Source organism: Phoxinus phoxinus (genome assembly GCF_949152265.1).
Source record: "Phoxinus phoxinus genome assembly, chromosome: 4".
Classification (NCBI taxonomy): Eukaryota; Metazoa; Chordata; class Actinopteri; order Cypriniformes; family Leuciscidae; genus Phoxinus; species Phoxinus phoxinus.
The window spans coordinates 27,977,073-28,000,343 of record NC_136879.1 but is presented as its reverse complement, the minus strand read 5'-3'; the positions used below and the strand labels follow the sequence as shown (position 1 = coordinate 28,000,343).

The following is a 23,271-nucleotide window of genomic DNA, read 5'->3' as shown; positions in this document are numbered from 1 at the left end:
GAATGGTGATACATTGCAACATCAGAAAAGGACAGATAATGGATATCTTCAGAAAAGCTGTATAGACAACACCAAAAGGATTTACATCTACTGAAGTGTCACAAATCATGTTTCTATGTGATTTTAATACACTCGCGTACTAATATTGGCAGGAAAATAAGATAATAATCTTAATTTATCATTTTGAATTATTGTATCACTCTTCATGTACTCTTTTTGAACGTAAATATAGATTTCTTATTCATTAGTACACTTACAATTATAGCAGACTTTTTATTAACAATATAAAGTAATAATTAAATAAATACACATACATAAAAATGTTACACTGAAATTACATGGTGATTACAATGTATAGTACTCTGGCTGTGAGCACGGCATGCTGGGGCCAGCGCTCGGTGGTCAGTTCCCCGGATGAAGGTTCATCGTGAATATGGCGCAGAGAGCACGAGCAGCGCGCTCGTGAGGGCTTCAGTGAGACTGATACGCGCACTTAGCCCGCTGAAGCTAACTTTACTCTCAAGAAACTTAACCGACCATATGAAGTTTATTTTTCATCGAACACTCTTCTCACCACAGGTAGGACTTTTAGAACACGATTTGTATTACAAACGAGAGTCGTCTGTGTGCCATCGCAGTTTGTTTTGTGTGTCAGTCTGTAGTTTCGGTAAGTTTGTTCGTCGTGCTAGTTTAGCTAATTCCTCACAGCTAGCTAAGTAGCTTGGTTCACCGAGTGTCAAAACATTACTTTAAGTGATAAAAGATACTAACTAGAAAGTTACTCCGTTTCTAAAACCGCTGAAGTTTGTATCTATGTTTTCAGTTATAGATTGTGAATGAGTTAACGTTACAGTAGTCTGCAAATAATGCCATCATTCCAGATCCACTTTTCACTCAAGATTCGGATCAAGAGATAGATTTGTGAGCTGCTCCCGAACTGCTATCTGAAAAGGAATAAATTATTCGTTAAATTAGTGTCAGAAGGCGCCTGAGACTACTTGAAAGTTTGACTAAAGTGTTTTCGCGTTACTGGTGGTGCAGCTAGTGACATAACGTTAATACAGTAACGTTAAATAAATAAATTAGACTTGCTGTTCAGTTAGAGCTTGTTAATCCCTATAATGTGGGAGCGACTTTTTACGTGTCTTATAAGCTATGATGCTGACACTGTCCTTACCGTAACTAAGCTATTTTAGTTTATTTTGCATAAAATATGTAATTAAGTTCACAGTACATTCTAACGAATCTTCCGAATGTGAATGATAACAAGTTGTAAATTTGTAGTCGTGCAATGTTTGGTATCGATGGTTTTGAGTGGGCAGTGTATGGTTTCAGCTGTAGTATCGATTCTGGGCTGCGTTTCTCAAAATCATCGTGTTGAGCTAAGTTGATACTAGATTCCATTGGTGATGACAGGTTGATTTAGTGTAAGTTATGAATCGTATCATCAGAGTCATTGTTTACATAATTTAAAAGAGACCTTCCTTTTCTAACAGGTGTAAAGCAATTGTTTAATCAATCAACATATTCAGTATGTCAGCTTGTTTGGTCTTACATTTTTTTAATGGAACAGTTTATTGATACTTTAGACACAATAAAACCTGCATATGTGTTTTGTATCATATCATATCAGGCTTTAATGGCCCTTATAGTATGATATAGTGATAATATGAAGCTCTCAACAAAAATGTAATGCATTTCTCTCTTGACCTATATCTAACAATATTTTTTACGTTTACTTAAAAAGAAAATCATTAAAGATTGCACAATAAAAAAGACGTGTACCACGAACTGAAGGTAGACATATTTACCATTGTACTAAAAGGACTTTGTCTGTAACTAACAAGTGTAGTAGATTGTGTATGACAGGTTTTTCTGCAACGTTTTGATCATGTTGATATAGCCCTTAGAAATTGATAGTTTTAGTCTATCTGTGCTTTTATAATTATGTGTGCAACAGTAAATATAATTGGAATGCTGCCTTTATCTTTGTGATGGTAAACTACTATAAAGAGTGATAACAACGCAGTCTCTAACCATGTTCCTCGTTGGTTGTAGTTTCACTTTCTTTGCTCCTATACTTGTTTCCAGCAGCCGTGAGTTTGTCAGCTTCGAGGAGGTGTGATGGGAGATTCAGTCAGGGGTGCAGTCTGTACCGGGCACTCCAAACATTCCTTAAATACTTCAGTGCCGGACAGGGTCACTCATAATGTGCAATCTCCCATGCTACCGCTTACTTTAGCCCAGCGTTTGACTTTTGCTCATTAAGTTCTAAATGAAGGAATAAAAGTGAAACCCTAAACACAAAGTGTGGTGTTAAATGTTGTATTCTGCACTCAGTATACCGTAGGTTTAAACATTCAGTTTCCCGGTTGTATTGCTTCTCAATGACATTGACTCAAATTTCAAATGAATCTGGTCATTTTTAATGAAAAGGGATTGAATGAGACTGTCCCTTCTGGCTTTAGAGGCAATTTTTCCTGTGTTTCTTTGTCTAGAGCTCTGATATGAATTTCAGGTCTTCCCCATGGAAATTGCTGTCTGGACAACATTGCCTTGTCACAATCGGTCAAAGGATTTTTTTTGTTTTTTTTTGCAACCGTTACTGATTTTTTTTCAATAGCCAACATGTGGACTTGATTTTTAATTATTCTATTTCTTCTGTTTTGACGGTGTTACAAAAGATTGCTGTCAGTAAGAGTTTTGAAAGAAGAATGCTGTTATTTTATAAAAAATACAGCAATAACAGTGATATTGTGAGAAATTATTACATTTTAAAACAACTTTTTTATTTGTTAATATGCGTGTACAGCCTATATCTTTACTTGCCCCATGATTCACATCATAAAAATTATTATATTCCAAGTATTTATTAAAACATTTAATTTATGCATGTCCATTTCAGTGTGCATTACTCTAGTCTTTAATGTTGTCAAATGATCCTTTGAAATCATTCTAATACGCTGATTTGGTGCTCAAGAAACATAGTTGGGCTTATGCTGCTTTTTTTTCTTTCACTTTTGTGTGGACATAGCATTTATTTGAAATATAATCTTTTAAAAGAATATGAGTCTTTTGCTGTCCCTTTTTTAATAAAAGTATAGCCTAAATAAAAAATCTAATTGACCCCAAACCTTTGAGTAATGTATATAAGCCATCACCAAAAGCTTTTTAATAAAGGAGCAAGTGGCAGCCAATAAAGCTGCATCAGTTCCTAAGGCTCATCTCACTTTGTTTGAACTTTTTGGGTGTATGTAGAATGCTTAGCTGTTGTTGTTTTATTGGACTAGGCTATGTGTTATTGCGATGAGAATTCAGTTTTAAAACACTGTAGGAAAGCAACAATATTTTCTAATGTTTTAAAATTAGCGATTTTTAACATGTTTATTTACTAGTTGTTTTGGTTTGTATTTCAGAATACTTTAACTGAGTTGAATCTATTGTTGCAAAAGTTGTTCAGTAGCGCATTACCTAATTACCCATCAGCTGCAAAGTGATGCCACTTTCCAACTTGCACGTGTGTTTTTGTGAGTCCCTGTACTGAACACTGTACTGTTGTCTTTGGCGAGAAGATGTGTAATCGTTCCATCAGAAAAGCCCTCTATCAAGCTCTGACCTGCAGTCAAGTTCACATAAAGACTTTGTGTATGTAGCACATGCAAAGCATTGTGGGACATTATCACATTGGAGTTTAGGCTACTGCTTTTAGTGCTGCACAATGACTGAATAACAAATAACGGTTGTTGGCCAACAAGAAAAGCACTGTTGTTTTTGTTGCATTATACATGCATTACCTGGAATATTCAAAAGGAGACTCAGTGTTTTGTTTCTGATGAATGGCCCGAAACATTAAAAGATCCATGTGTATTCAAAGTGAGAACTGAGACCCCTAGTTATGTGTGTAAAATTAAGTTTTTGTCTGGAAATTGTGGAGAATTGGTGGGAAAACTTTGTCTAAAACAAGCAACATTGCTTTGTTTGCTCTTGTTTTAATCACAGCATTTTAGTGGACAGAAGCAGCAGGTTCTGTAAACACTGGGTTGGTCTGATAAGAAGACCTCTAATGACAGAGTTTAGTCCAAGGTCAAGCTGTTTTTGCAGTGCTCTGTCTGTACTGGGCTTGTAAAAACAAACACCGCAGGCCTGTTTCTGCTAAGCTATAGCTTTATACTACAAGTACAAACTTTTACAAAGATATCAGTCTACTTGAATTGTTTCCCCAACTCTTTGGGTCGTTTTGAGGGGTCAGTGTCTCTGCGGATTGCCTGTTAATAAGGAGAGATAGTCTTCCTGGCCAGGGCTCGTCTCGAGAGCGTTGACCACAGAGACGTCTTTCTCACTGTTCACCAGTGCATAATGGTATGTGTCTGGAATGCCAGACTCAACCAGGAAGTGTTTGACTGTTCGAGATTAACTGGTTTACACTTTTTAATGTCAGACACAAAGCGTGATCGATTAGTGCTCTTTTGTAAACATTTCAAACCTTTCGTGGGCTGATGTCATAGAACAGGAAGTGTTTATGGAAAAATGATTAATTTACACAGTGTTAGTATTGTATTGCATTTGTATTTCTGTGTCGTCTGTCGTGTGTGTGAAGCAGCTGTAGCTGTAGATCTCTGCTAGAGAACCTGCTCCTGTCACTCATGTTTGATCCTCACCTGTTCCAAAGAAACAATCTCACAGGTGCAAGTTAACAGCCTCAGTTTTTCTGTATAGCATGTAATCGTAAGCTCAGATGGGTTTGAAATTGCTTCCTTTTTCCTTAGTATTTGCACGCCACGACTATATTGAGTGTTGTACATTTGTTTTGCCAGCTCAGCTTAATGCAAATGTTTTCTTTTTTGGCGCATTCATTTACTTATGTAACATTACTGTTAGCTCATCTGCTTAATGATTCGTATACTCTGATATTATCTGTAGTTAACATATTTGTCTGCCAAATGGACTACTTGCACTGAGCTTCATGACGCACTTCCATTTTGAAATGGTACAACTCTTTTGTTTCTGGTTTATGTATATTCATGTGCTGTCTGCTAGTTGACTAAACGCAACCCTCTACAATGCGAGTAAATCTTCACTCGGCGGCTAAATAATGTCTATTGTCTACCATTAGCCATTGGCTAATCAATTCTTAGATTGTACTCGCCAGTGTGTGTGTTAGAGGCTAAGTAAAAGTTTAGCATAGATATATTTTCACTCGCTGGCTGAACACTGACTGAGTGCTTGAGTTTCGCTCTCCGTCAAGCGATCTGTACTATTTTAATTCAGCTCAATGGATGCACAGTGTACCTGTATTTGACGTACCGTAAACTCTAGTGTGAATACATGTGCACAACTCGCCGTCACTTTGCTGTGACAGTACTGTGTTTCTTGCACACAAAGACAGTGAGAGTCTTACATGCCATTACATACATGCATGATTACCGTCCCTGTTTTGATTCAAGCAAATAATTTAGAGCGACTGCTGACAATGTGATTAATTTTCATGATCCCAGCAGCTCATCAATCCTTAGAGCGTTGTATATTATTATTATTAGTAGAATTGGTAATAGTATTATTATATTCAATTATTACATGGCTTGGTTAAATTCTAATGTAGAATGCGGTCTGTTATTTCTTGATAACAGACCGCTGCTAAGTATAACACACCGTTGCCATGAAAAACAGAGAGTTGCCATGGACACGGTGTTCAACGGAAGCAATACAATAGTTTTTTTAATAAATATTTTGTCAAATTGATTTATTTGGTAGGTAGCCATGTAATAAGCGGGATCCGCTTCACATCGGGGTCCCGATCAGCCTGTCGGGATTGTATTCGCTACAACAACCGCCTCGCTATACATTATCCCTTACTTAGTTAATTACTAAAGTTATATCATTAAATAGTGCTTGATTAATCATAATATCATAATATAATGCTTGATTGACTGATGTTAAGAGTGTACGTTTAGATATTTTAAAAGCTGTGCTATTTTACAATCGTATATATATATATAAATAAATAATATTAGTATATCAGTCTTGGCACCAATTATCTTATTGAATCACGTATTGGGGGTTGGTACGCTTGCACACTACAGCCTCACGTGAGAGGCACAGATTTGGGCATAACCGACATAAACTAGTTTTTTTAACCCCTTAGGTATCAATATTTGGTACCGAAAGACAATACATTTTTTGATACTTGATGGTATCGAGGCAATTCGGTCGGTGCCTAAAAAGTATCAAACTCGATTCCCGTCCTTCGGATGAAACGTTAAACCGAGGTCATGACTCTCTGTGGTCACAAAAAATCCCAGGATGTCTTTCGAAAGAGTAGGTGTGTTACCCCAGTGTCCTGGCCAAATTTGCCAAGTGGCCTCTGTCCATCATGGCCTCCTAATCATCCCCATATATACATACTAATTGGCTTCATCACTGTCTCCTCTCCACCAGTAAGCTGGTGTGTGGTGGGCGTTCTGGCGCAATATGGCTGCCGTCGCATCATCCAGGTGGATGCTGCACTTTGGTGGTGGTTGAGGAGATTCCCCCTTGTGTAAAGCGCTTTGAGTGTCGAGAAAAGCGCTATATATAAATGTAATGAATTAATTAATTACCCAGCCTTACTGCTCGGTAGGGGTGTAACGGTACGCAAAAATCACGGTTCGGTACGTACCTCGGTTTTAAAGTCACGGTTCGGTTCATTTTCGGTACAGTAAGGGAAAGAAATGCAAAACATTAAACTGCTGGTTGTTTACTATAAACTTTTTTTAACAATTTTACACTTTTTTTAAACACACTTTTTAATAAAATATAATTTAAAAAAAATAAAAAAAGAATAAGAAATAAAATACTGCTGCAAAGTTCTCCACTAAATAAAATACTCTTAAACCAATATTGGCCATGACGCTAGCGAGCGTGCCGTGTATGTGGTGATCGGGCTGAATTTTAGGCAGTAGATTTTAGACAGCAGTAACCGAACCCGACCCAAGCCCGACAGGCATAAAGATATTTATGTCCGAGCCCGACCCGAGAGTTAAAATCCCATTTTTTTTCTCATACTAATGACACATGTACGTTTGTTTGTGTGGAAAGCCCGCTTTTATTAAGCAACTGAAAGGCATTTGGAAATGTCCACAGATGAGCACATCAGCGCGCATGGAGCAACAAGCGCTCTTAACACAGGCGCGCATGCACGCGTTTCGTTGTCACAGCAACATAAACAAATTTCCGCACACAGGAAGACAGATGTTATGGTAATATTTTACATGTATTTGAATCACAAAAACGATTAATCAGATTTAATCAGTGCAACGCAGAGACTTCCGACACTTAATATGTTCGTGTGGAAACTCGGAATTGACGCATGTTCCGCACACAAAACTAGCCTAATTTACGTGAAAGATTGCATTCGGTGCACATGTGAACCGTACCGAAAGTCCTGTACCGAAACGGTCCGGTACGAATACATGTACCGTTACACCCCTACTGCTCGGAAAACAATGCTCCATGTAAATGCACCTATTATTGTGGCCTTAAAATGTCCCCTCAGCGCCAGCTTGCTCCAAGGTACATTTAAGTTGCTATAAGCATGAGTGATAAGTAATAAGTTGCTAGCATGAGTGACACAGTTGCTCATAAAAATGTCAAATGAGTTATGACTGCTCATCACCATGTTGTAAACTAATGTTTCCTCTGCAGTGCTTGTGCACGCTTTCTTCCTCTAGTGAATATATATATACATATCTGCTTCCAGAAACTATTTTGAAATACCGGTACTTTCCAGTTCTGCAACTTTTGAGTTCTTCACTCACTCTGAATGTTTTCATTACCCTCAATGTTGGAAACTAGCACTTCATAAAACATTCACATGGATTCCAAGACTCCTGAAGCTGTGACCTCATGCCCCAGCTGACATCGTCCCAAAAGATCAGGTTACACTTCAAATGCTTCACTCTTTTGAAAAATGCCTCTTGCTGCTGCATCGTCCCAGGAAGCAGCTGAGTTTTCCCAGGCTCAGTCTGTCAGGTGTGGGAGGGGGTTTCGGCCCAATCATATCAGAGTCCAGTATTTGGATTCTGGGAGTGTCTCTGATTCCCATGGAGAGAATGGGCAGGGCAAAAGCGAGAAAAGGGAAAGCATGGAGAGCTGGACTGCTTTGTTTTGTACTGCATAAAGAGACTGTTGTTGAAATGCTCAGAAAGGTGAAGTGAGAGAGCTGACATTTTAAAATGAACAGCTGACTGTGTGTCTCTCCCAATGTTTTGTGGATGAACAGGCTAGTGTTAATTGCTATCAAGTTATTTCTTGCGATGTACAGTACACTACTGCTGAAAAGTTTGGATTGTTTTTCTTTGTTTTTTAAAGGAAGTCTCTTTTGCTCACCAATGCTGCTTTTATTTGATCGAAATTACAGTAAATATAAACAAGTATTGTGAAATATTTGTACAATTTAAAATAACCGTTTTACAAATTTTGAATATATTTTAAGATGTAATTTATTTCTGAGATGGCAAAAGTCTTCAGTGTCCACAGGATCCTTCCGAAATCATTCTAATATGCTGATTTGGTGTTTAAGAAACAATTATTATTATTATTCTCAATTTGTTGTGCTGTTGTGTAATATTATTTGTGGAGACTGTGATACCCCCCCCCCCCCCCCCCCCCCAATATTATTTTATGAATAAAAAGTTCAAATTAACAGCGTTTTTTAAATAGATTGTGTATCATGTAATGTCTTTACTGTCACTAAGTTTCATCTATACTGAATAAAAGCATTAATTTATGTCAAATTGTTTTATTGACCCAAAACTAATGCTAGTGTATGACTCGGAGAGGTTTCACTGAATGATTTAGCAGATCATTATTTTTGTCTTTCCCTGGTTCTAGGTCTGATGATCTACTGCAGCCATGTTCAGCAAGAAGAAAAAGCAACGTGTCCAGATCTCGGCACCCTCCAACTTTGAGCATCGTGTCCACACTGATTTTGATGAGCATGAGCAGAAGTTCGTGGGGCTTCCGCGCCAATGGCAGAGCCTCATTGAGGACACAGCCAAGAGGCCCAAACCCTTCATCGACGCCACAGTCATCACTACTGTAGAGCCACGCAAGGTCAGAGGGAAGGACTCAGCTTGTGTGTTTGGTTTAGGTTTTGATTTAAGCTTGTAGTTTTTGTCAATCGATGAGATTAAGTACTAAGTTTTGGATTTACTAAAGATAAATGATTAATAATGATTCTTGGTTATGTTTACAAGTAGGGTTGCGAATCTGGGAAACTGATTTCATTAAAATAAAATATTGGAACTTATATATAAAATATTAGAATTGGTACTTTTTACCTGTCGCTGGATCTACAAAATAATTGAATGTGTGAGAGTAAGACTTGGAACTTCTGTATTCGTGTTCTCACATTACTGGAATTTTTTATTTCGATACGATACCTTGAAAAATATTCGTTTCCGATACCATGGGGAAAAACTGACATACAGCGTCTTAAAACCGCTAAAACTTAAATGCGTGTTTTAACTGAAAGCAACTTGCTCTGATGTTTCTTAAAATATGTCAGTGTCATTGTTTTGTCTCAAGATGTACACCAGTAATGTTTTTTTCCAGGGCACGTTTATAAAAGCTACTTAAATGTCCTTATTGAACTAAGCCCTAATCCTGATGCCTGGCTTATTCTAAGCCCTGTCTGTGAAACCAGCCCATCATAACAGTAAGAAATATGAATCAAACAGTTTTATCCAAGTTTTCTACAGAGACATGATCGCTTTATATGATGAACATATTTTAATTTGGGCTTTTAGCTATTCACATAAGGATTGATCAATTACCATTATAATTCTCACCTAATTTTTTTTTTTTTGCAATATCTTACAGCACAAGAAAGCTTGATTTTCAAACTTTCAATTGAATATACAAAAAAAGTAAACAAACAAATTACTAGGGATGAATCCGATACCGATACTTTCATTTTTGGTACTTGCCAATACACAGTAACGATACATGTAAATTCATTGCATTTGTAATTTAAAAAAAATATTTGGTAGAGAAACCAAAAGAATATGAATCAAATTAGTTGGCTTAAATTCTTTTAGAAAATTTATATATTTTTTCAGTTATTTTCATGCCTAATTTTGCCTGTTAAAATGTATTGTAGGAGCTTCTGTTACTTTCAGTGTTCATTCTATTGCTTCATATATCATATTTTATTTTCGGTACCACCAGTCTTGTAGAAAAGCAAGTACCGTCAGGATTTAAAAATGTTGATACAGACTTAGTACCGAAGTATCGGTTCTCATGACATCCTTAGCCGGAAAAAGTAAAATTTTATGCATGCGCACAATCAGCCTGTAGCAGCAACACTATTTAACTGGAGCGAATGAGACGAGTGAGTGAGGGGAAGCGGCCGTGTTTTTACTAGCTGTTGAACAGAAGAGAGGGATGAGAATGCACCGCTGGTATCTGTGTTTCGATACTGTGGGAAATTGAGTATTGGAACATTTTTATATATACTAGTATACTTTTTTTTTGACAACACTACTCTGTGTGTGTATGTATTTTGTTATCTTTTGCCTTTTCCCTCTTATCTTTTCTCCATAAATGCCTCATAACCTGTTTGTATTGCACAGGCAATCGTGCGGGGTCGTAAGATCGGTGACGATGGCTCTCTCACGTGGCTCCTGGATGAGTTTGAGACTATGTCGGTGATCCGCTCAAACTCTCTGCGGAGAGGCAGCCCACCACCACAACCACCACCACGCAGAGACTCCGGGTCATCAATAGGGGGCCACGAGAACGGAGAATACCCCCAATACAGACATCCTGATCGCTATGGAGACAGCAAAGAGAGGTGCACAACTGACATCACTTACTTCAAAATAAAATTTAGGTTTCCAGTAGGGGTGTAACGGTACGCAAAAATCACGGTTCGGTACGTACCTCGGTTTTAAAGTCACGGTTCGGTTCATTTTCGGTAAAGTAAGGGAAAGAAATGCAAAACATTAAACTGCTGGTTGTTTACTATAAACTTTTTTTAACAATTTGTTTACACTTTTTTAAACACACTTTTTAATAAAATATAATTTAAAAAAATTACAAATAAAAAAAGAATAAGAAATAAAATACTGCTGCAAAGTTCTCCACTAAATAAAATACTCTTAAACCAATATTGGCCATGACGCTAGCGAGCGTGCCGTGTATGTGGTGATCGATTCGGGCTGAATTTTAGGCTGTAGATTTTAGACAGCAGTAACCGAACCCGACCCAAGCCCGACAGGCATAAAGATATTTAGGTCCGAGCCCGACCCGAGAGTTAAAATCCCATTTTTTTTCTCATACTAATGACACATGTACGTTTGTTTGTGTGGAAAGCCTGCTTTTATTAAGCAACTGAAAGGCATTTGGAAATGTCAACAGATGAGCACATCAGCGCGCATGGAGAAACAAGCACTCTTAACACAGGTGCGCATACACGCGTTTCGTTGTCACAGCAACATAAACAAATTTCCGCACACAGGAAGACAGATGTTATGGTAATATTTTACATGTATTTGAATCACAAAAATGATTAATCAGATTTAATCAGTGCAACGGGGAGCCTTCCGACACTTAATATGTTCGTGTGGAAACTCGGAATTGACGCATGTTCCGCACACAAAACTAGCCTAATTTACGTGAAAGATTGCATTCGGTGCACATGTGAACCGTACCGAAAGTCCTGTACCGAAACGGTCCGGTACGAATACATGTACCGTTACACCCCTAGTTTCCAGTGACTATCATGCCGATATTGACAGTGAGGCTGGTTTTTTTTTTGTCCATGTAGGGAGAAACCGCGTCAAGGGCACCCAAGTGCTGATCCCAGACAGTCTCAGCGTCCAGCCCGTTCATCCAGAGAGGACAGCAGACCTCACCAGCAGCCTCGTGGTCAGGAGCCCAACAGACACAAAGAGCCCGACTGGTCAGGAGGGCCAGTTGCACCGCCCCAGCACAGAGAACGAGATCGAGAACCACGTGATCATCATGATCAGGTAGTAAGGAGAGAGGGGGCCAATGATAGGAGGCCCAAATCCAGCTACACTGGACGGGACAGTAGCCCACAGTCGCCCCGTGAGAAGAGACCACTCTCTGGGCCAAATATCCGCACCCCTAACCTACCTGTTACAGAGGGAGTAATAAAGACGGCACAGCAGACTGGCCGACCGTTCAACACATACCCACGTGCTGAAAGTGACTCTGGAAGAAGCCCCAGTGGTCAGGTACACAGAAATCAAACTAAATATACTACTATGTTTCTAGAACATGAATTATTATACATGTTTTTTGTAGGGCTGGCATATAGATATTTTTATTATCTTAGAATTATTTATTAAATTTTGATAATTTGGGTATTTTTGTTGCAATAGCTTTTCACACAGCACAGGGAGGCTTTATTTAAAACTGAATTTACAAAAAAGACAAGTAAAGCAATTTATATCATGAATAAATACTATAGAATAAAGATAAATAAAATAAACATGGCTTTTAAGTTTTTCAGGTGGGTCCAATGGTAGTATTTGGATGAAATACTACAGATATTAAAAAAAGTAATCAAATATAAAATAACACTGGATAGCCTTCATTGTATAAATGAAATGCAGATCATTGCTTACAATTAAAATTAAGAAAGTTCTCAAGAGCCAACAGTGACTTTCTATTTGTCTTTTGTTCTTTGACACCTTTCGGTTTATTAGGCTGCTGTCAGTTATGAGCTTATGCACAGATCCAATGTACTGTTACACAACATATTAATATATAAATTCTCATTTATCCATATTATGCAGGATTTAAAACCAGCCAAATCTCATGAGCCTTCCCACCACAACGGCCCCTCTACTGGGGCAGTCCGGGGAGGCAGCAGCGGCACTAAAACTTCTTCTCAGGGGCAACACAGAGCCGAGCCCCAGCATCACGCCTCCCATCCAGCCTTAGGCCCTGAGCCTCCTCACAACCAGCAGATTCCCCCGGCACCAAAACCACCCGCCCCGGCTGCACCACCCCAGCAGGCGCGCTCGCCTCAGAGGGAGCCACAGCGGGTCTCCCACGAGCAGTTCCGTGCTGCTCTACAGATGGTGGTTGACCCCGGGGACCCACGAACTTATCTGGACCACTACATCAAGATTGGGGAAGGTTCCACTGGCATTGTTTGTATCGCTACAGTGAAGACCACAGGCAAGCTGGTGGCTGTGAAGAAGATGGATCTGAGAAAACAGCAGCGACGAGAATTGCTGTTTAACGAGGTGGGTGCAACCCACACGAGATTACTGTGTTATAATTGGATGTTCAGATGGGTGTTTTTGTGTGATATGCAGCACATAGGAGCTGACCTTCTTCTTCAGTATACACTGTTTTTGGATTGTACATGAAGACATTGTGAAAAGTATTATTGCTGGTTGATTTTCCTCCATTTCTTTCCTTAGCCACTTAACCTGTTAGCCTTCACCAGAGCGAGGACGCTCTGAAGCGTTTTTTTTTTAAATAGTTCAAAGTTACTATCAGATTTAATGTTATTACCTTGACAAACTATACATCATTAAAAATATATAAGTCTCACGTTTCAGTATTTGACCACTATTGTATTCTGAGAAACTTATAGTGACAGTTATGTCTTAATTTGTGTCAGGATTTATGTAATGAAAAAATGAGTCGATACCTTTAATATGAATTATGAGCGTCAGCTGCTCCATTCAGAAAAAAACTCCGGTGCTGTTGTCTTGAGAACGCGTGACAAAACAACGTTCCTCAGGGCTTTTGGCTCAAAAATGTGCAGATTTGGAGAAATATTGATATATTTTATACTACAGGGCCGTTGAATGCTTGAATCTGATTGGTTGACGAACGTTCTGAGGTGTGCAATTATTTTCAGGGAACCGCACAGCTAAAGTAGTTCCAGGCAGGTCTTGACCTCATTACAGTTCCATATCACTTCGCGTAGTCAACTGTAATAACGGACAATACGATACAATTCATAACAAGAAAAGCTGCACCCCATGCGCTTGATCTGCAATTTCCAATGTCTAACTTCACAATCAATGAAAACATATGTAGTTTAATTTTAATAAATAAAGTAAACAGTCCTATTCATAATCAATAGAAAATTAAACTGAATATTTAAATAAATTGATAGTCCTGTTGCACGGGTTTTCGTAATTATTGAAGATAATATAACAAATAAATAAAATTGATAGGCCTATACTTGTTAAAAGGGCTTTGTGTTTCATTTATTAGTCTAGTCTACTGTCACTAATAGAAAAAAAGAATGAACGAATTAATTAAAACGAATTGAATTAATAAATAAATAATAATATTGACGCACATGCTTCTCTCTAAGGCCGGTTATGGATGTAATTTGATACTTATGTTATGACTGATCATGCACGCGTTTTCAGCGCGTTCAGTCTGTGTTCACAGCGGTGTTTAAAATCTGCTGCATTCACAGTCAGAGAATGTTTCTAGTCGTTACGTGTGTGTCCAGCATTAAGTGGCCTTTAGTCTGCTGTCAGCGGCTCAAACCTCCGTTACTAACTCTAAAATGACGTTTTGGAATTAGCAACGGAGCATGGGTTTAGATGCGCAAGGAATTAGTCCTACATACAAGAGCGTTTTAATGACAAAAACTTTACAAACGTCTTGAAATACATCATCTGAACAATATTTCGAGGTGTGGTAACTGTAGTATAAGCGGAATAATTGACTCCAGGCCGTTGAATTATTATAAAAATAATGCACACCCGAGGTGTAACGGCCACTCCGCTTCGCGTCGTGACCGCATTACCACCTCGGGTGTGCATTATTTTTATAATAATTCAACGGCCTGTCGTCAATTATTCCTTACATCATAGGTTTACATCATATTTCTATAGACAGGAATAATATTTATTGAATTTATATCCAAATGCGTCGATGTATACATAAAGAGCGCTGGATACTCTGATGTACTGTGTTTTCAATCCATACAGCAGAATGAGGGCGCTCTATGCACAGTTTTTTCCAAATATGGGAGCTCACGAAGAAGAACAATAACCTGTGACCTTCCAGGACGTCACTGACATAAACACAGCTAACGTTAGCTTTCAGAGATCGCTATAACATGCAGATAAAGATGTTTTGAAGACAATAAACATGATTGCAATGATATTTGATTTACCTGTGTTCTTCGAGCCATGTCAGGTATTTTTATAATAATAGATTATATGTATAATGCAATGCTAATCGATATAGACTTTACAAACATGCAGAATACCATAAACTCATTTATTTTCTGTCTGATTTTCTTTTCTGAAGCCAAATAAGCTCATAGAAGATTATTTAAAACACTCGACTTGCGCTATAAAGTAAGTTTGGAGCATAAAACAGGGTTTTAATCTCATAAATTGTCGTGTATTGATGGTGTGCTAAGCTAACATGCTAGCTAGCTCTCTAGTTGCACCTGCCATCTAGCTGTTATTTTTTATGATTTTTTTTCTAAATCGGAATGCTTACTGAAATATTTCTTTATTTGAGAAAGGCATTTGATACAGTTTCAAATGTGAAGTGAAGATTATGAAAGAAATTAGGGGGTGAAACACCGTGATTAGCCAGTCGTTAGCGATTATAATGGAGACAAAGGAAAATAATATTTATGGCCATAAGCCGGCTGGAAAGGTGTAAATGTGAGCAGGAGAGAGTGACACTGAATGGGGCTCGTTTGCACCACAAAACAATAGAGACAATAGACTGAATAGATGCTAATAGATGACAATAAACACAAGTTTGCATTTTAGAGTCAATTCAAAATAAAGTCATTTGAGATGATCTTGAAAAACATTTAACAAAATACAGAGTTTTAGACTTATCACCTTCAAATTTTAAATATAACATGGTCACACATGTGTCTTTAGCTGGAGTGCAATTCTAGAGTGCTGACGGGCCAACTTCAATTTAATTTTCATGAAGATGTTTCATAAAAATAAATTTCTAATAACTTACACAACTTTGAAGCTATTCATAATTTTTTTTCATTATGACAATAATTCATTCTACATTTCCAATAAAGTGCCAGGTGTCAGCTTTCAAATGAGACCATACTTGAGCTTTTAGGACGAAGGGTCAATGAATTGAATCTTTTTTAGGTTGGGTATGCAATTTCTGGGGATTTTTCAAAAGTGGCGCTGAAGGCTAACAGGTTAAATAGATGTTTGAATAGTAACTGTCTGCTTGCTGTGTTTCTTGTTTCTAAGGTGGTGATCATGCGGGACTATCACCATGAGAACGTGGTGGAGATGTACAACAGTTACTTAGTGGGCGATGAACTCTGGGTTGTCATGGAGTTCCTTGAGGGTGGAGCTTTAACTGACATAGTCACACATACCAGGCAAGTATTTCTCAGAAGTCCAATCACTAATTGTTTTTCAGTTATGCTCTTAATCAATTGTACTTTCTGATTCTGTTTAAAATAATTTGTGGTTCTAGTAGTTTTGAAATCTTTGCATTTTTTATTTTACTGTATAACTTTTTGTGTTTTATTTATTTTATTGCAGCATGCCTATTAAGCCACTACAAATGAAAAAACGAGAAAGACCACAAATATTTTGGAAATAAATAATTATATTGTCTTTGTGACAGAATTTAAAAATATATATATATTATATATTTTTTAATACAATTATTCTAAAATATACAAATATGAAATACGTTATTATGCACATTTATAGCTGTTCACCTGTTACTGAGTAATAGTGCAGTACCACTAGGTGGCAGAGTATCACAGCAGTCCAGTGTGCCATGCCATTCAGCCTTTATGATCATTTTATCAGCTTTAAGGATTTCATTCAATGTTTAACATTTCAGTTATGTTGTTTGACTGTGTTTTCAGGATGAATGAGGAGCAGATCGCCACTGTGTGTCTGTCTGTTCTGAAAGCGCTCTCGGTCCTTCACTCCCAGGGAGTCATTCACAGAGACATTAAGAGTGATTCTATTCTTCTCACCCATGATGGCAGAGTAAGTCCCTCGCATCTCTTCAGTGAAAATTCAATTACGTCAGATGATAACCAGTTCTTTAGCCCTACTGTCTGCAGTTAGGTAGATGAGCTGAAGCCTTACATGACATGTTTTGACTTGTTATGAGATCAGAAAACTGTCCTACTCGCTGTCATTGTAGTGTTGTTTTCCAAGAACCTTTGTTGATCTTTAAACAGGTTTTTGACAGACCTGTTCTTTTGTGTTCTCAGACTAGCATGTCTTCTCGTGTGATGAACAGATGACCTAAATGTGCCATTTAAGTCAGCAGTGAGATAAATCAGAATTACATTATATTGTGTACCAAAACCTTACCATAATTTATGTATTTAAGAGACCTCAAATAGACCCTGGTTTTAAAAGACCGTCGCTTGTGATGCACATTTTTCTTTCTTTTTTTAGCTACATGCTTGTTAATGCATTCACAGAAATATTATTTTAATATATATAATATTATTACACAGAAGTCATTTCCGACCATGATACCAAAACCAGATCTCTTTTTTTGGATGGTTCTGAAATAGGCAGTGGTTTGTTAAACAGGGTCTATGTTTCATTGTCTGTGGTTGAAATAGGCGGAAGTTCTTTAAGCCACCCTCAGCTGTTTCTCGGCAGTGGCTGATTGTCTGTGTATGTGTTTGACCTTACATGTTTCATTTCCTCTTGCATATGTCTGTCGCGGCTTCTCATGAAATATACCAAAGGCCATAGTTTTTTGTGTAGTTAGTCAAGCAAGCATTGCAGAAGCTTTCACAGAAAATTTGAAAAGCTTTCACAGAAAATACTTCAAGCTATTATTTGTGATGCAAATAGGGATTTTTCACTTTCACATGCTCGTTTACCAGTGTAATTTCATGTAACAGTGAATATTTTAGAGCACATGATATTCATTTAAAAATAATTAAGCCACCAGTGCATAATTCACACATTTATAAATGTTGTTGAGATTTATGTATTTCAGGGCTCCTTCGCAAAAGAGACTTGTTCTCAAAGGATTTCCCTGGTTAAATAATAAATAAATATATACACGCACACACACACTTATAAATGTTGTAGAGATATATATATATATATATATATATACACACACACACACACACACACACAGTCATATATATAAATGCACACACACTTATAAATGTTGTTGATATATATATACACACACACACACACACACACACACACACACACACACACACAGTCATATATATATATATATATATATATGACTGTGTGTGTGTGTGTGTGTGTATCTCAACATTTATAAGTGTGTGTGTGTGTGTGTGTGTGTGTGTGTATATATATATATATAAATGTTGTTGATATACATTTATACACACAGTCTTATATATATATATATATAAGACTGTGTGTATAAATGTATATCAACAACATTTATATATATATATATACACACACACACACACACACACTTATAAATGTTGAGATATACACACACACACACACACACAGTCATATATATATATATATATATATACACATTTATAAATGTTATTTATATATATATGACTGTGTGTTTGAATGATCTGGGGGTACTTCAGCAAGGCTGCAATCGGGCAGCTTAGTCTTTGTGAAGGACGCATGAATCAAGCCAAATTCCGCATGAATTCCACCTAAGATTGATTTCTGAACTCTTCCTAAGTTAAAACCTTAGTATTTTGTTGTTTAAAATGAATATGAACTTATTTTCTTTCCATTATATGAGGTCTGAAAACACTGCATCTTTTTTGTTGTTTTGACCAGTTGTCGTTTTCTGTAAATAAATGCTCTAAATTAATTTTTATTTTGAATTTGGGAGAAATGTTGTCAGTAGTTTATAGAATAAAACAAAAATGTTAATTTTACCCAAACATATCTATAAATGGTAAAACCAGAGAAACTGATCATTTTGCAGTGGTCTCAATTTTTTTCCAGAACTGTATGAACAAAATAAAATTCAATAATGATCTGATTGATAGCTGCTTTCAAATTTTTGCATGCGTACTTGTGCACGTGATCTGCGAAGAGCACTGTAGGTAAATTATGTAATTGACATGGTGAATCATACAATTTCATGTTATTTTGTGGATGACTGAAATGTGTGGATTACTGTTGTCATGACACAAACAGGTTTTGCTCAGACAATTAAAAAGAGGAGTAATTAACTATAGATCCATAATAATAATAGTTAAATCCCAGCCAATGAAGCAAGCCTAAATAGAAGTCTCCATTTATGTTGGCAGGTAATATAACTTCCTCTTTCTTTTGGTTTTATCCATATTCTCTTTTGCAGGTGAAGCTGTCAGACTTTGGCTTTTGTGCCCAGGTCTCTAAAGAGGTACAGCGCAGGAAGTCTCTTGTAGGAACGCCCTATTGGATGGCCCCTGAGCTCATCTCAAGACTCCCGTATGGACCAGAGGCAAGTCCCATCTTACTGTTTTCATATTATGTTGCATTACTGCTGACATTACTCCAGCTTATACAAACAAAACTGTTTCTACAGGTGGATATTTGGTCACTTGGCATTATGGTGATTGAAATGGTAGATGGAGAGCCGCCGTACTTCAATGAGCCTCCTCTCAAGGCTATGAAAATGATCCGAGACAATTTGCCACCCAAGCTCAAAAACCTCCACAAGGTAGAGCTGTAACCTCTTGCTTAACCATGAAGGCAAAAAACACATTAATGTTACACATTACGATGTTGTTCTGTATCCATAGGTCTCACCACTTCTCAAGGGATTCTTGGACAGGTTGCTCGTGCGAGATCCTGCCCAGAGGGCCTCAGCTCAAGAGCTGCTAAAGCATCCCTTCCTGAGTAAAGCGGGCCCTCCCTCTTGCATCGTTCCCCTTATGAGACAAAACCGCATGAGATGAGAAGAGAAAGCAGGGCGGGATCTGTCAGGCCCTCTACTGAGCTCAAAGCAAAGACCCAGATGCAAAGATGGAGTCTGTACTCTGCACACTTTAAACATCTGAAATGATTGTACAGGTCAATTTTAGGAGAAAAGGCCATTGATGCTATGAATCTTGAGGCCTTTTTCAAACCAACATTTTTACCACTGTCTTTTTTTTTTTTTTTTTTTTACACCTTTAGGATACACCCCATTTAGTGACATGAAAAAGACATGATTAGATCCTTCACAGTGTTCTGCTCGAAGAGGTTTTCCTCTCTGGCTAATTCAGAAACACCAGAACATGTGTTCTCAGTGGTTTTATGCTTGACCTCTAAGACTGCTTTTGGGTGAACCGAGTTAAGGAGGATTAGACATTATGATAAAGAACCACTTGCAGATTCTAATCTGCCCTCAATGTAAAGCAACTATTTGATGGATTTGTTCCAAACCTCAAGCTTTGTTCCTGCACTTCATCTTTTGCACCAGGACCACACTACTCATTAATTCATTTGAACAGGAAAACAACTACTGAAGAAAACCTTTTACTTTATATATATATTAAAAAAAGACTACAAGAAACACTAGGCTCCTGTTACAACACTAAGAAATGGTAAACACTGGAGGTGTTTTGTTTCAGACCTTTTTAATTTAGTTTTAATGAAAGTAGAGCGCTATATCGGTTTTGTTTTCATAGCGTGTTTTGAGTGACGGTGTGAAAGTTTAAAACACTGTTCTGAAATTGAGCTGCACTCCAATATGAAGCTTCCTCCTTTAATACATTGTTCCACTTTTTTAATACAATAAACGGGGGGAAGGGTTGGGTGTAGGGTTTTTTTTCTCTTCCAAAACTTTCGCCACGCCACAGAGGATATTGAGTTGGTTTCCATGTAGGGCGGTCTGCAGGAGAATATCCTTTCATGTGTGCTTAAATCCTCCAGCTAAGTAGCTTACATCTTTGAAGACTCGCGGCCTTTCTCTGAAAGATTCGTTTTGAAGGAGAGATGCTGGACTATACCAATGTATAGTTGAGAGTTACGTATGCTCTATTTCACGAGAGCTTGTTCACAGGAAGTGGAACCTATAGATGGCGCTTGATCCCACACACTTAAGTATAGGCCGGAATGCTAATATAATTGGTAATTTACACTACTGCTCTTTATTATATGAGCGACATGACATGTTCATGGATTTAAGAGAAGAGTAATGGAACAACCAAAGATGGTCTGAAATACTGGAAGTTTATAGTCCAAACATATAACAAGCACACTACATCACATCGTGTTAAAGGGATAGTTCACACAAAAATGAAAACTGTCATTTATTCTCCTTTTTCTTTTTTTGCAATGTTGTCTTGGAGCCCAACAACAACAACAAACAATTGTGTGTAAAATATCTTCTTTTATGTTCCACAGATGAAAGTATGCCATACAGGTTTGGAAGAACATGACAGGATTTTTATTTGGGGGTGAACTATCTCTTTAAGACTGTGTATCTTCTTTGCTTAGTCACAAAGATCCAGGACCAAAGTGGTTGAAAACACTGACAAAAAAAAACAAAAACTGAAAAGTGTTTAAATATTTAGATTTGTTGTAGTGACTCCACATGAGTACAAGTTGAATCGTTAAAGAGAATCGAGTGAATGCACATTTGTGTGAATATAAAGGTCACAGTTACATTTGGTAATTTACAAATTGTTCGAAGATGAATTGTAGAGATTAATCCTAGACTGAAACGGTAGCTAATGTATATATTTAGAGTTTTTCTAAAAAAAAAAAAATCCTTTTGCTGATGGCCTAAACTGTAACACAGCAACCATAACTCTGTAGATGTGAAGGTTTGAGAAAAGTAATGACAGACATTATTAATATAAAAACACTATTAGGATTTTTTTTTTTTCTTCCCACCAGTAAAAGTTTATAATGGTATATCTTTACATGCTTGGCTGCGTTACTTTTTCGGAAGGTGAAACAATGATCACAATCGGGCATTGAAGCAAAGGATATACGCTAGCATTTAAATGTATATTCAGAGATGAATAATGAAATTGAGAGTAGCGTTTTATAGGCTCACGTTTATCTGTGAAATATTGTAGGGATTGTAGATTGTTGTTTAACATCCTCCGTGCACTGACGCAACATAAGTTTAGCATTTCTACAAAGAAATAAAAAAATGCCTTAATGCATGAATATCTTTAATGCATAACTGAAAATAAACACATTCTGTTTGGCCAGTGGCACAATTGCTTTGCGACCAGCCATGCAATAATTTATGTTTATATATTATAAACCTGCAAAGTTGAATGACTATTGACTGTTTTGAAAGAGGATACTTCCTCGATCACAAGCCTTATGTTATTGGATTGTGTTAATGGAGAAATGCTGTACTGTGAGCAAAATGGCATAATGCATGATTGTCTCAAACGACTGATCCAGTGAACGTGTTGAATGGCTTCCAGAAATTACTTCTCTTTTTTTTCTCTCTGAATCTCATTCCCAGAGCCAATCAGAGTATGATCTTATTGTGGTAAGGTAATCTGCTTTTTTTGTGTTAAGTTTTCAATTTTGTTCCTAAATTGGTGCTCACAGACATCACTGCAAATGCTCTATGGAAAGGGTACATTGTATTATCACTTTGTCTCCATCTCAGATTGTCACTGCATTAAAACGAATGGATTGCCCATATTCTGCTGACGACTTATTTTAAGCCTAATAGGTTTCTAATTAATCTTGCACTGCTTTTTTTTTTTTTTATCATATTTTTTTTTTCATCATGTAGATAGTTTTTAAGAAACATTGTTTTGAAGGTGGAATAGAAGCATGAACTTTGTGTCCTCACTGGCATTCTGACATCATCTTGATGTTGCCCCATATCTGACGGACTTACTTTGGACTAATGTGTTCATCATCTTCACCATCCTTTTTGAAATGCTACTGACAGGCCTGCAATTTTGTGACTTGTAAAATGGTTCATACTGTTCATATTGGTTCTGTTGTTTTTCTCTTTATTGTCATTTTTGCTGGTCAACCAATGTCACAGTTCCCTTTATAACGTGAATTTTTACTGGTGGTAAAATGAACTTTAAACTGATTTTTGTCCCTCCCCCCCTCCCCCCCAAATACAGTTTTTAAACATCATCTTCCGGCTCTTTCATTTCACTCTTTAAGTCAAATGTGGTAGTATGATTTCGCTGGAGTCTTCGGAGAACTGTTAAGTTATTTCTTTCTGCAGGATGTGTCGTAATATTTTTTTTTCCGTTGAGCATAATAGGTTTCTAGGTAATATGTGGTAATTATGTAGATTGTGTTAACTGGGAAAGTACTGACAAGGAATGTCATAATTTTATAAATTTATAACATA

General features: G+C 37.3%; 1 protein-coding gene across 1 annotated transcript; it reads left to right on the top strand.

The window, feature by feature from the left end:
• The first annotated feature begins 330 nt into the window (after window positions 1-330).
• On the top strand, window positions 331-22,813 carry pak4 (p21 protein (Cdc42/Rac)-activated kinase 4). The gene is made up of 10 exons (XM_079608898.1): window positions 331-579; window positions 8,869-9,090; window positions 10,611-10,831; window positions 11,807-12,239; window positions 12,804-13,259; window positions 16,239-16,372; window positions 16,874-17,000; window positions 19,312-19,437; window positions 19,522-19,656; window positions 19,739-22,813. Exons 2-10 carry the CDS (start codon window positions 8,890-8,892, stop codon window positions 19,892-19,894), a joined length of 1,989 nt encoding a protein of 662 aa, XP_079465024.1. The 5' UTR covers window positions 331-579; window positions 8,869-8,889; the 3' UTR covers window positions 19,895-22,813.
• Window positions 22,814-23,271: the final 458 nt, after the last annotated feature.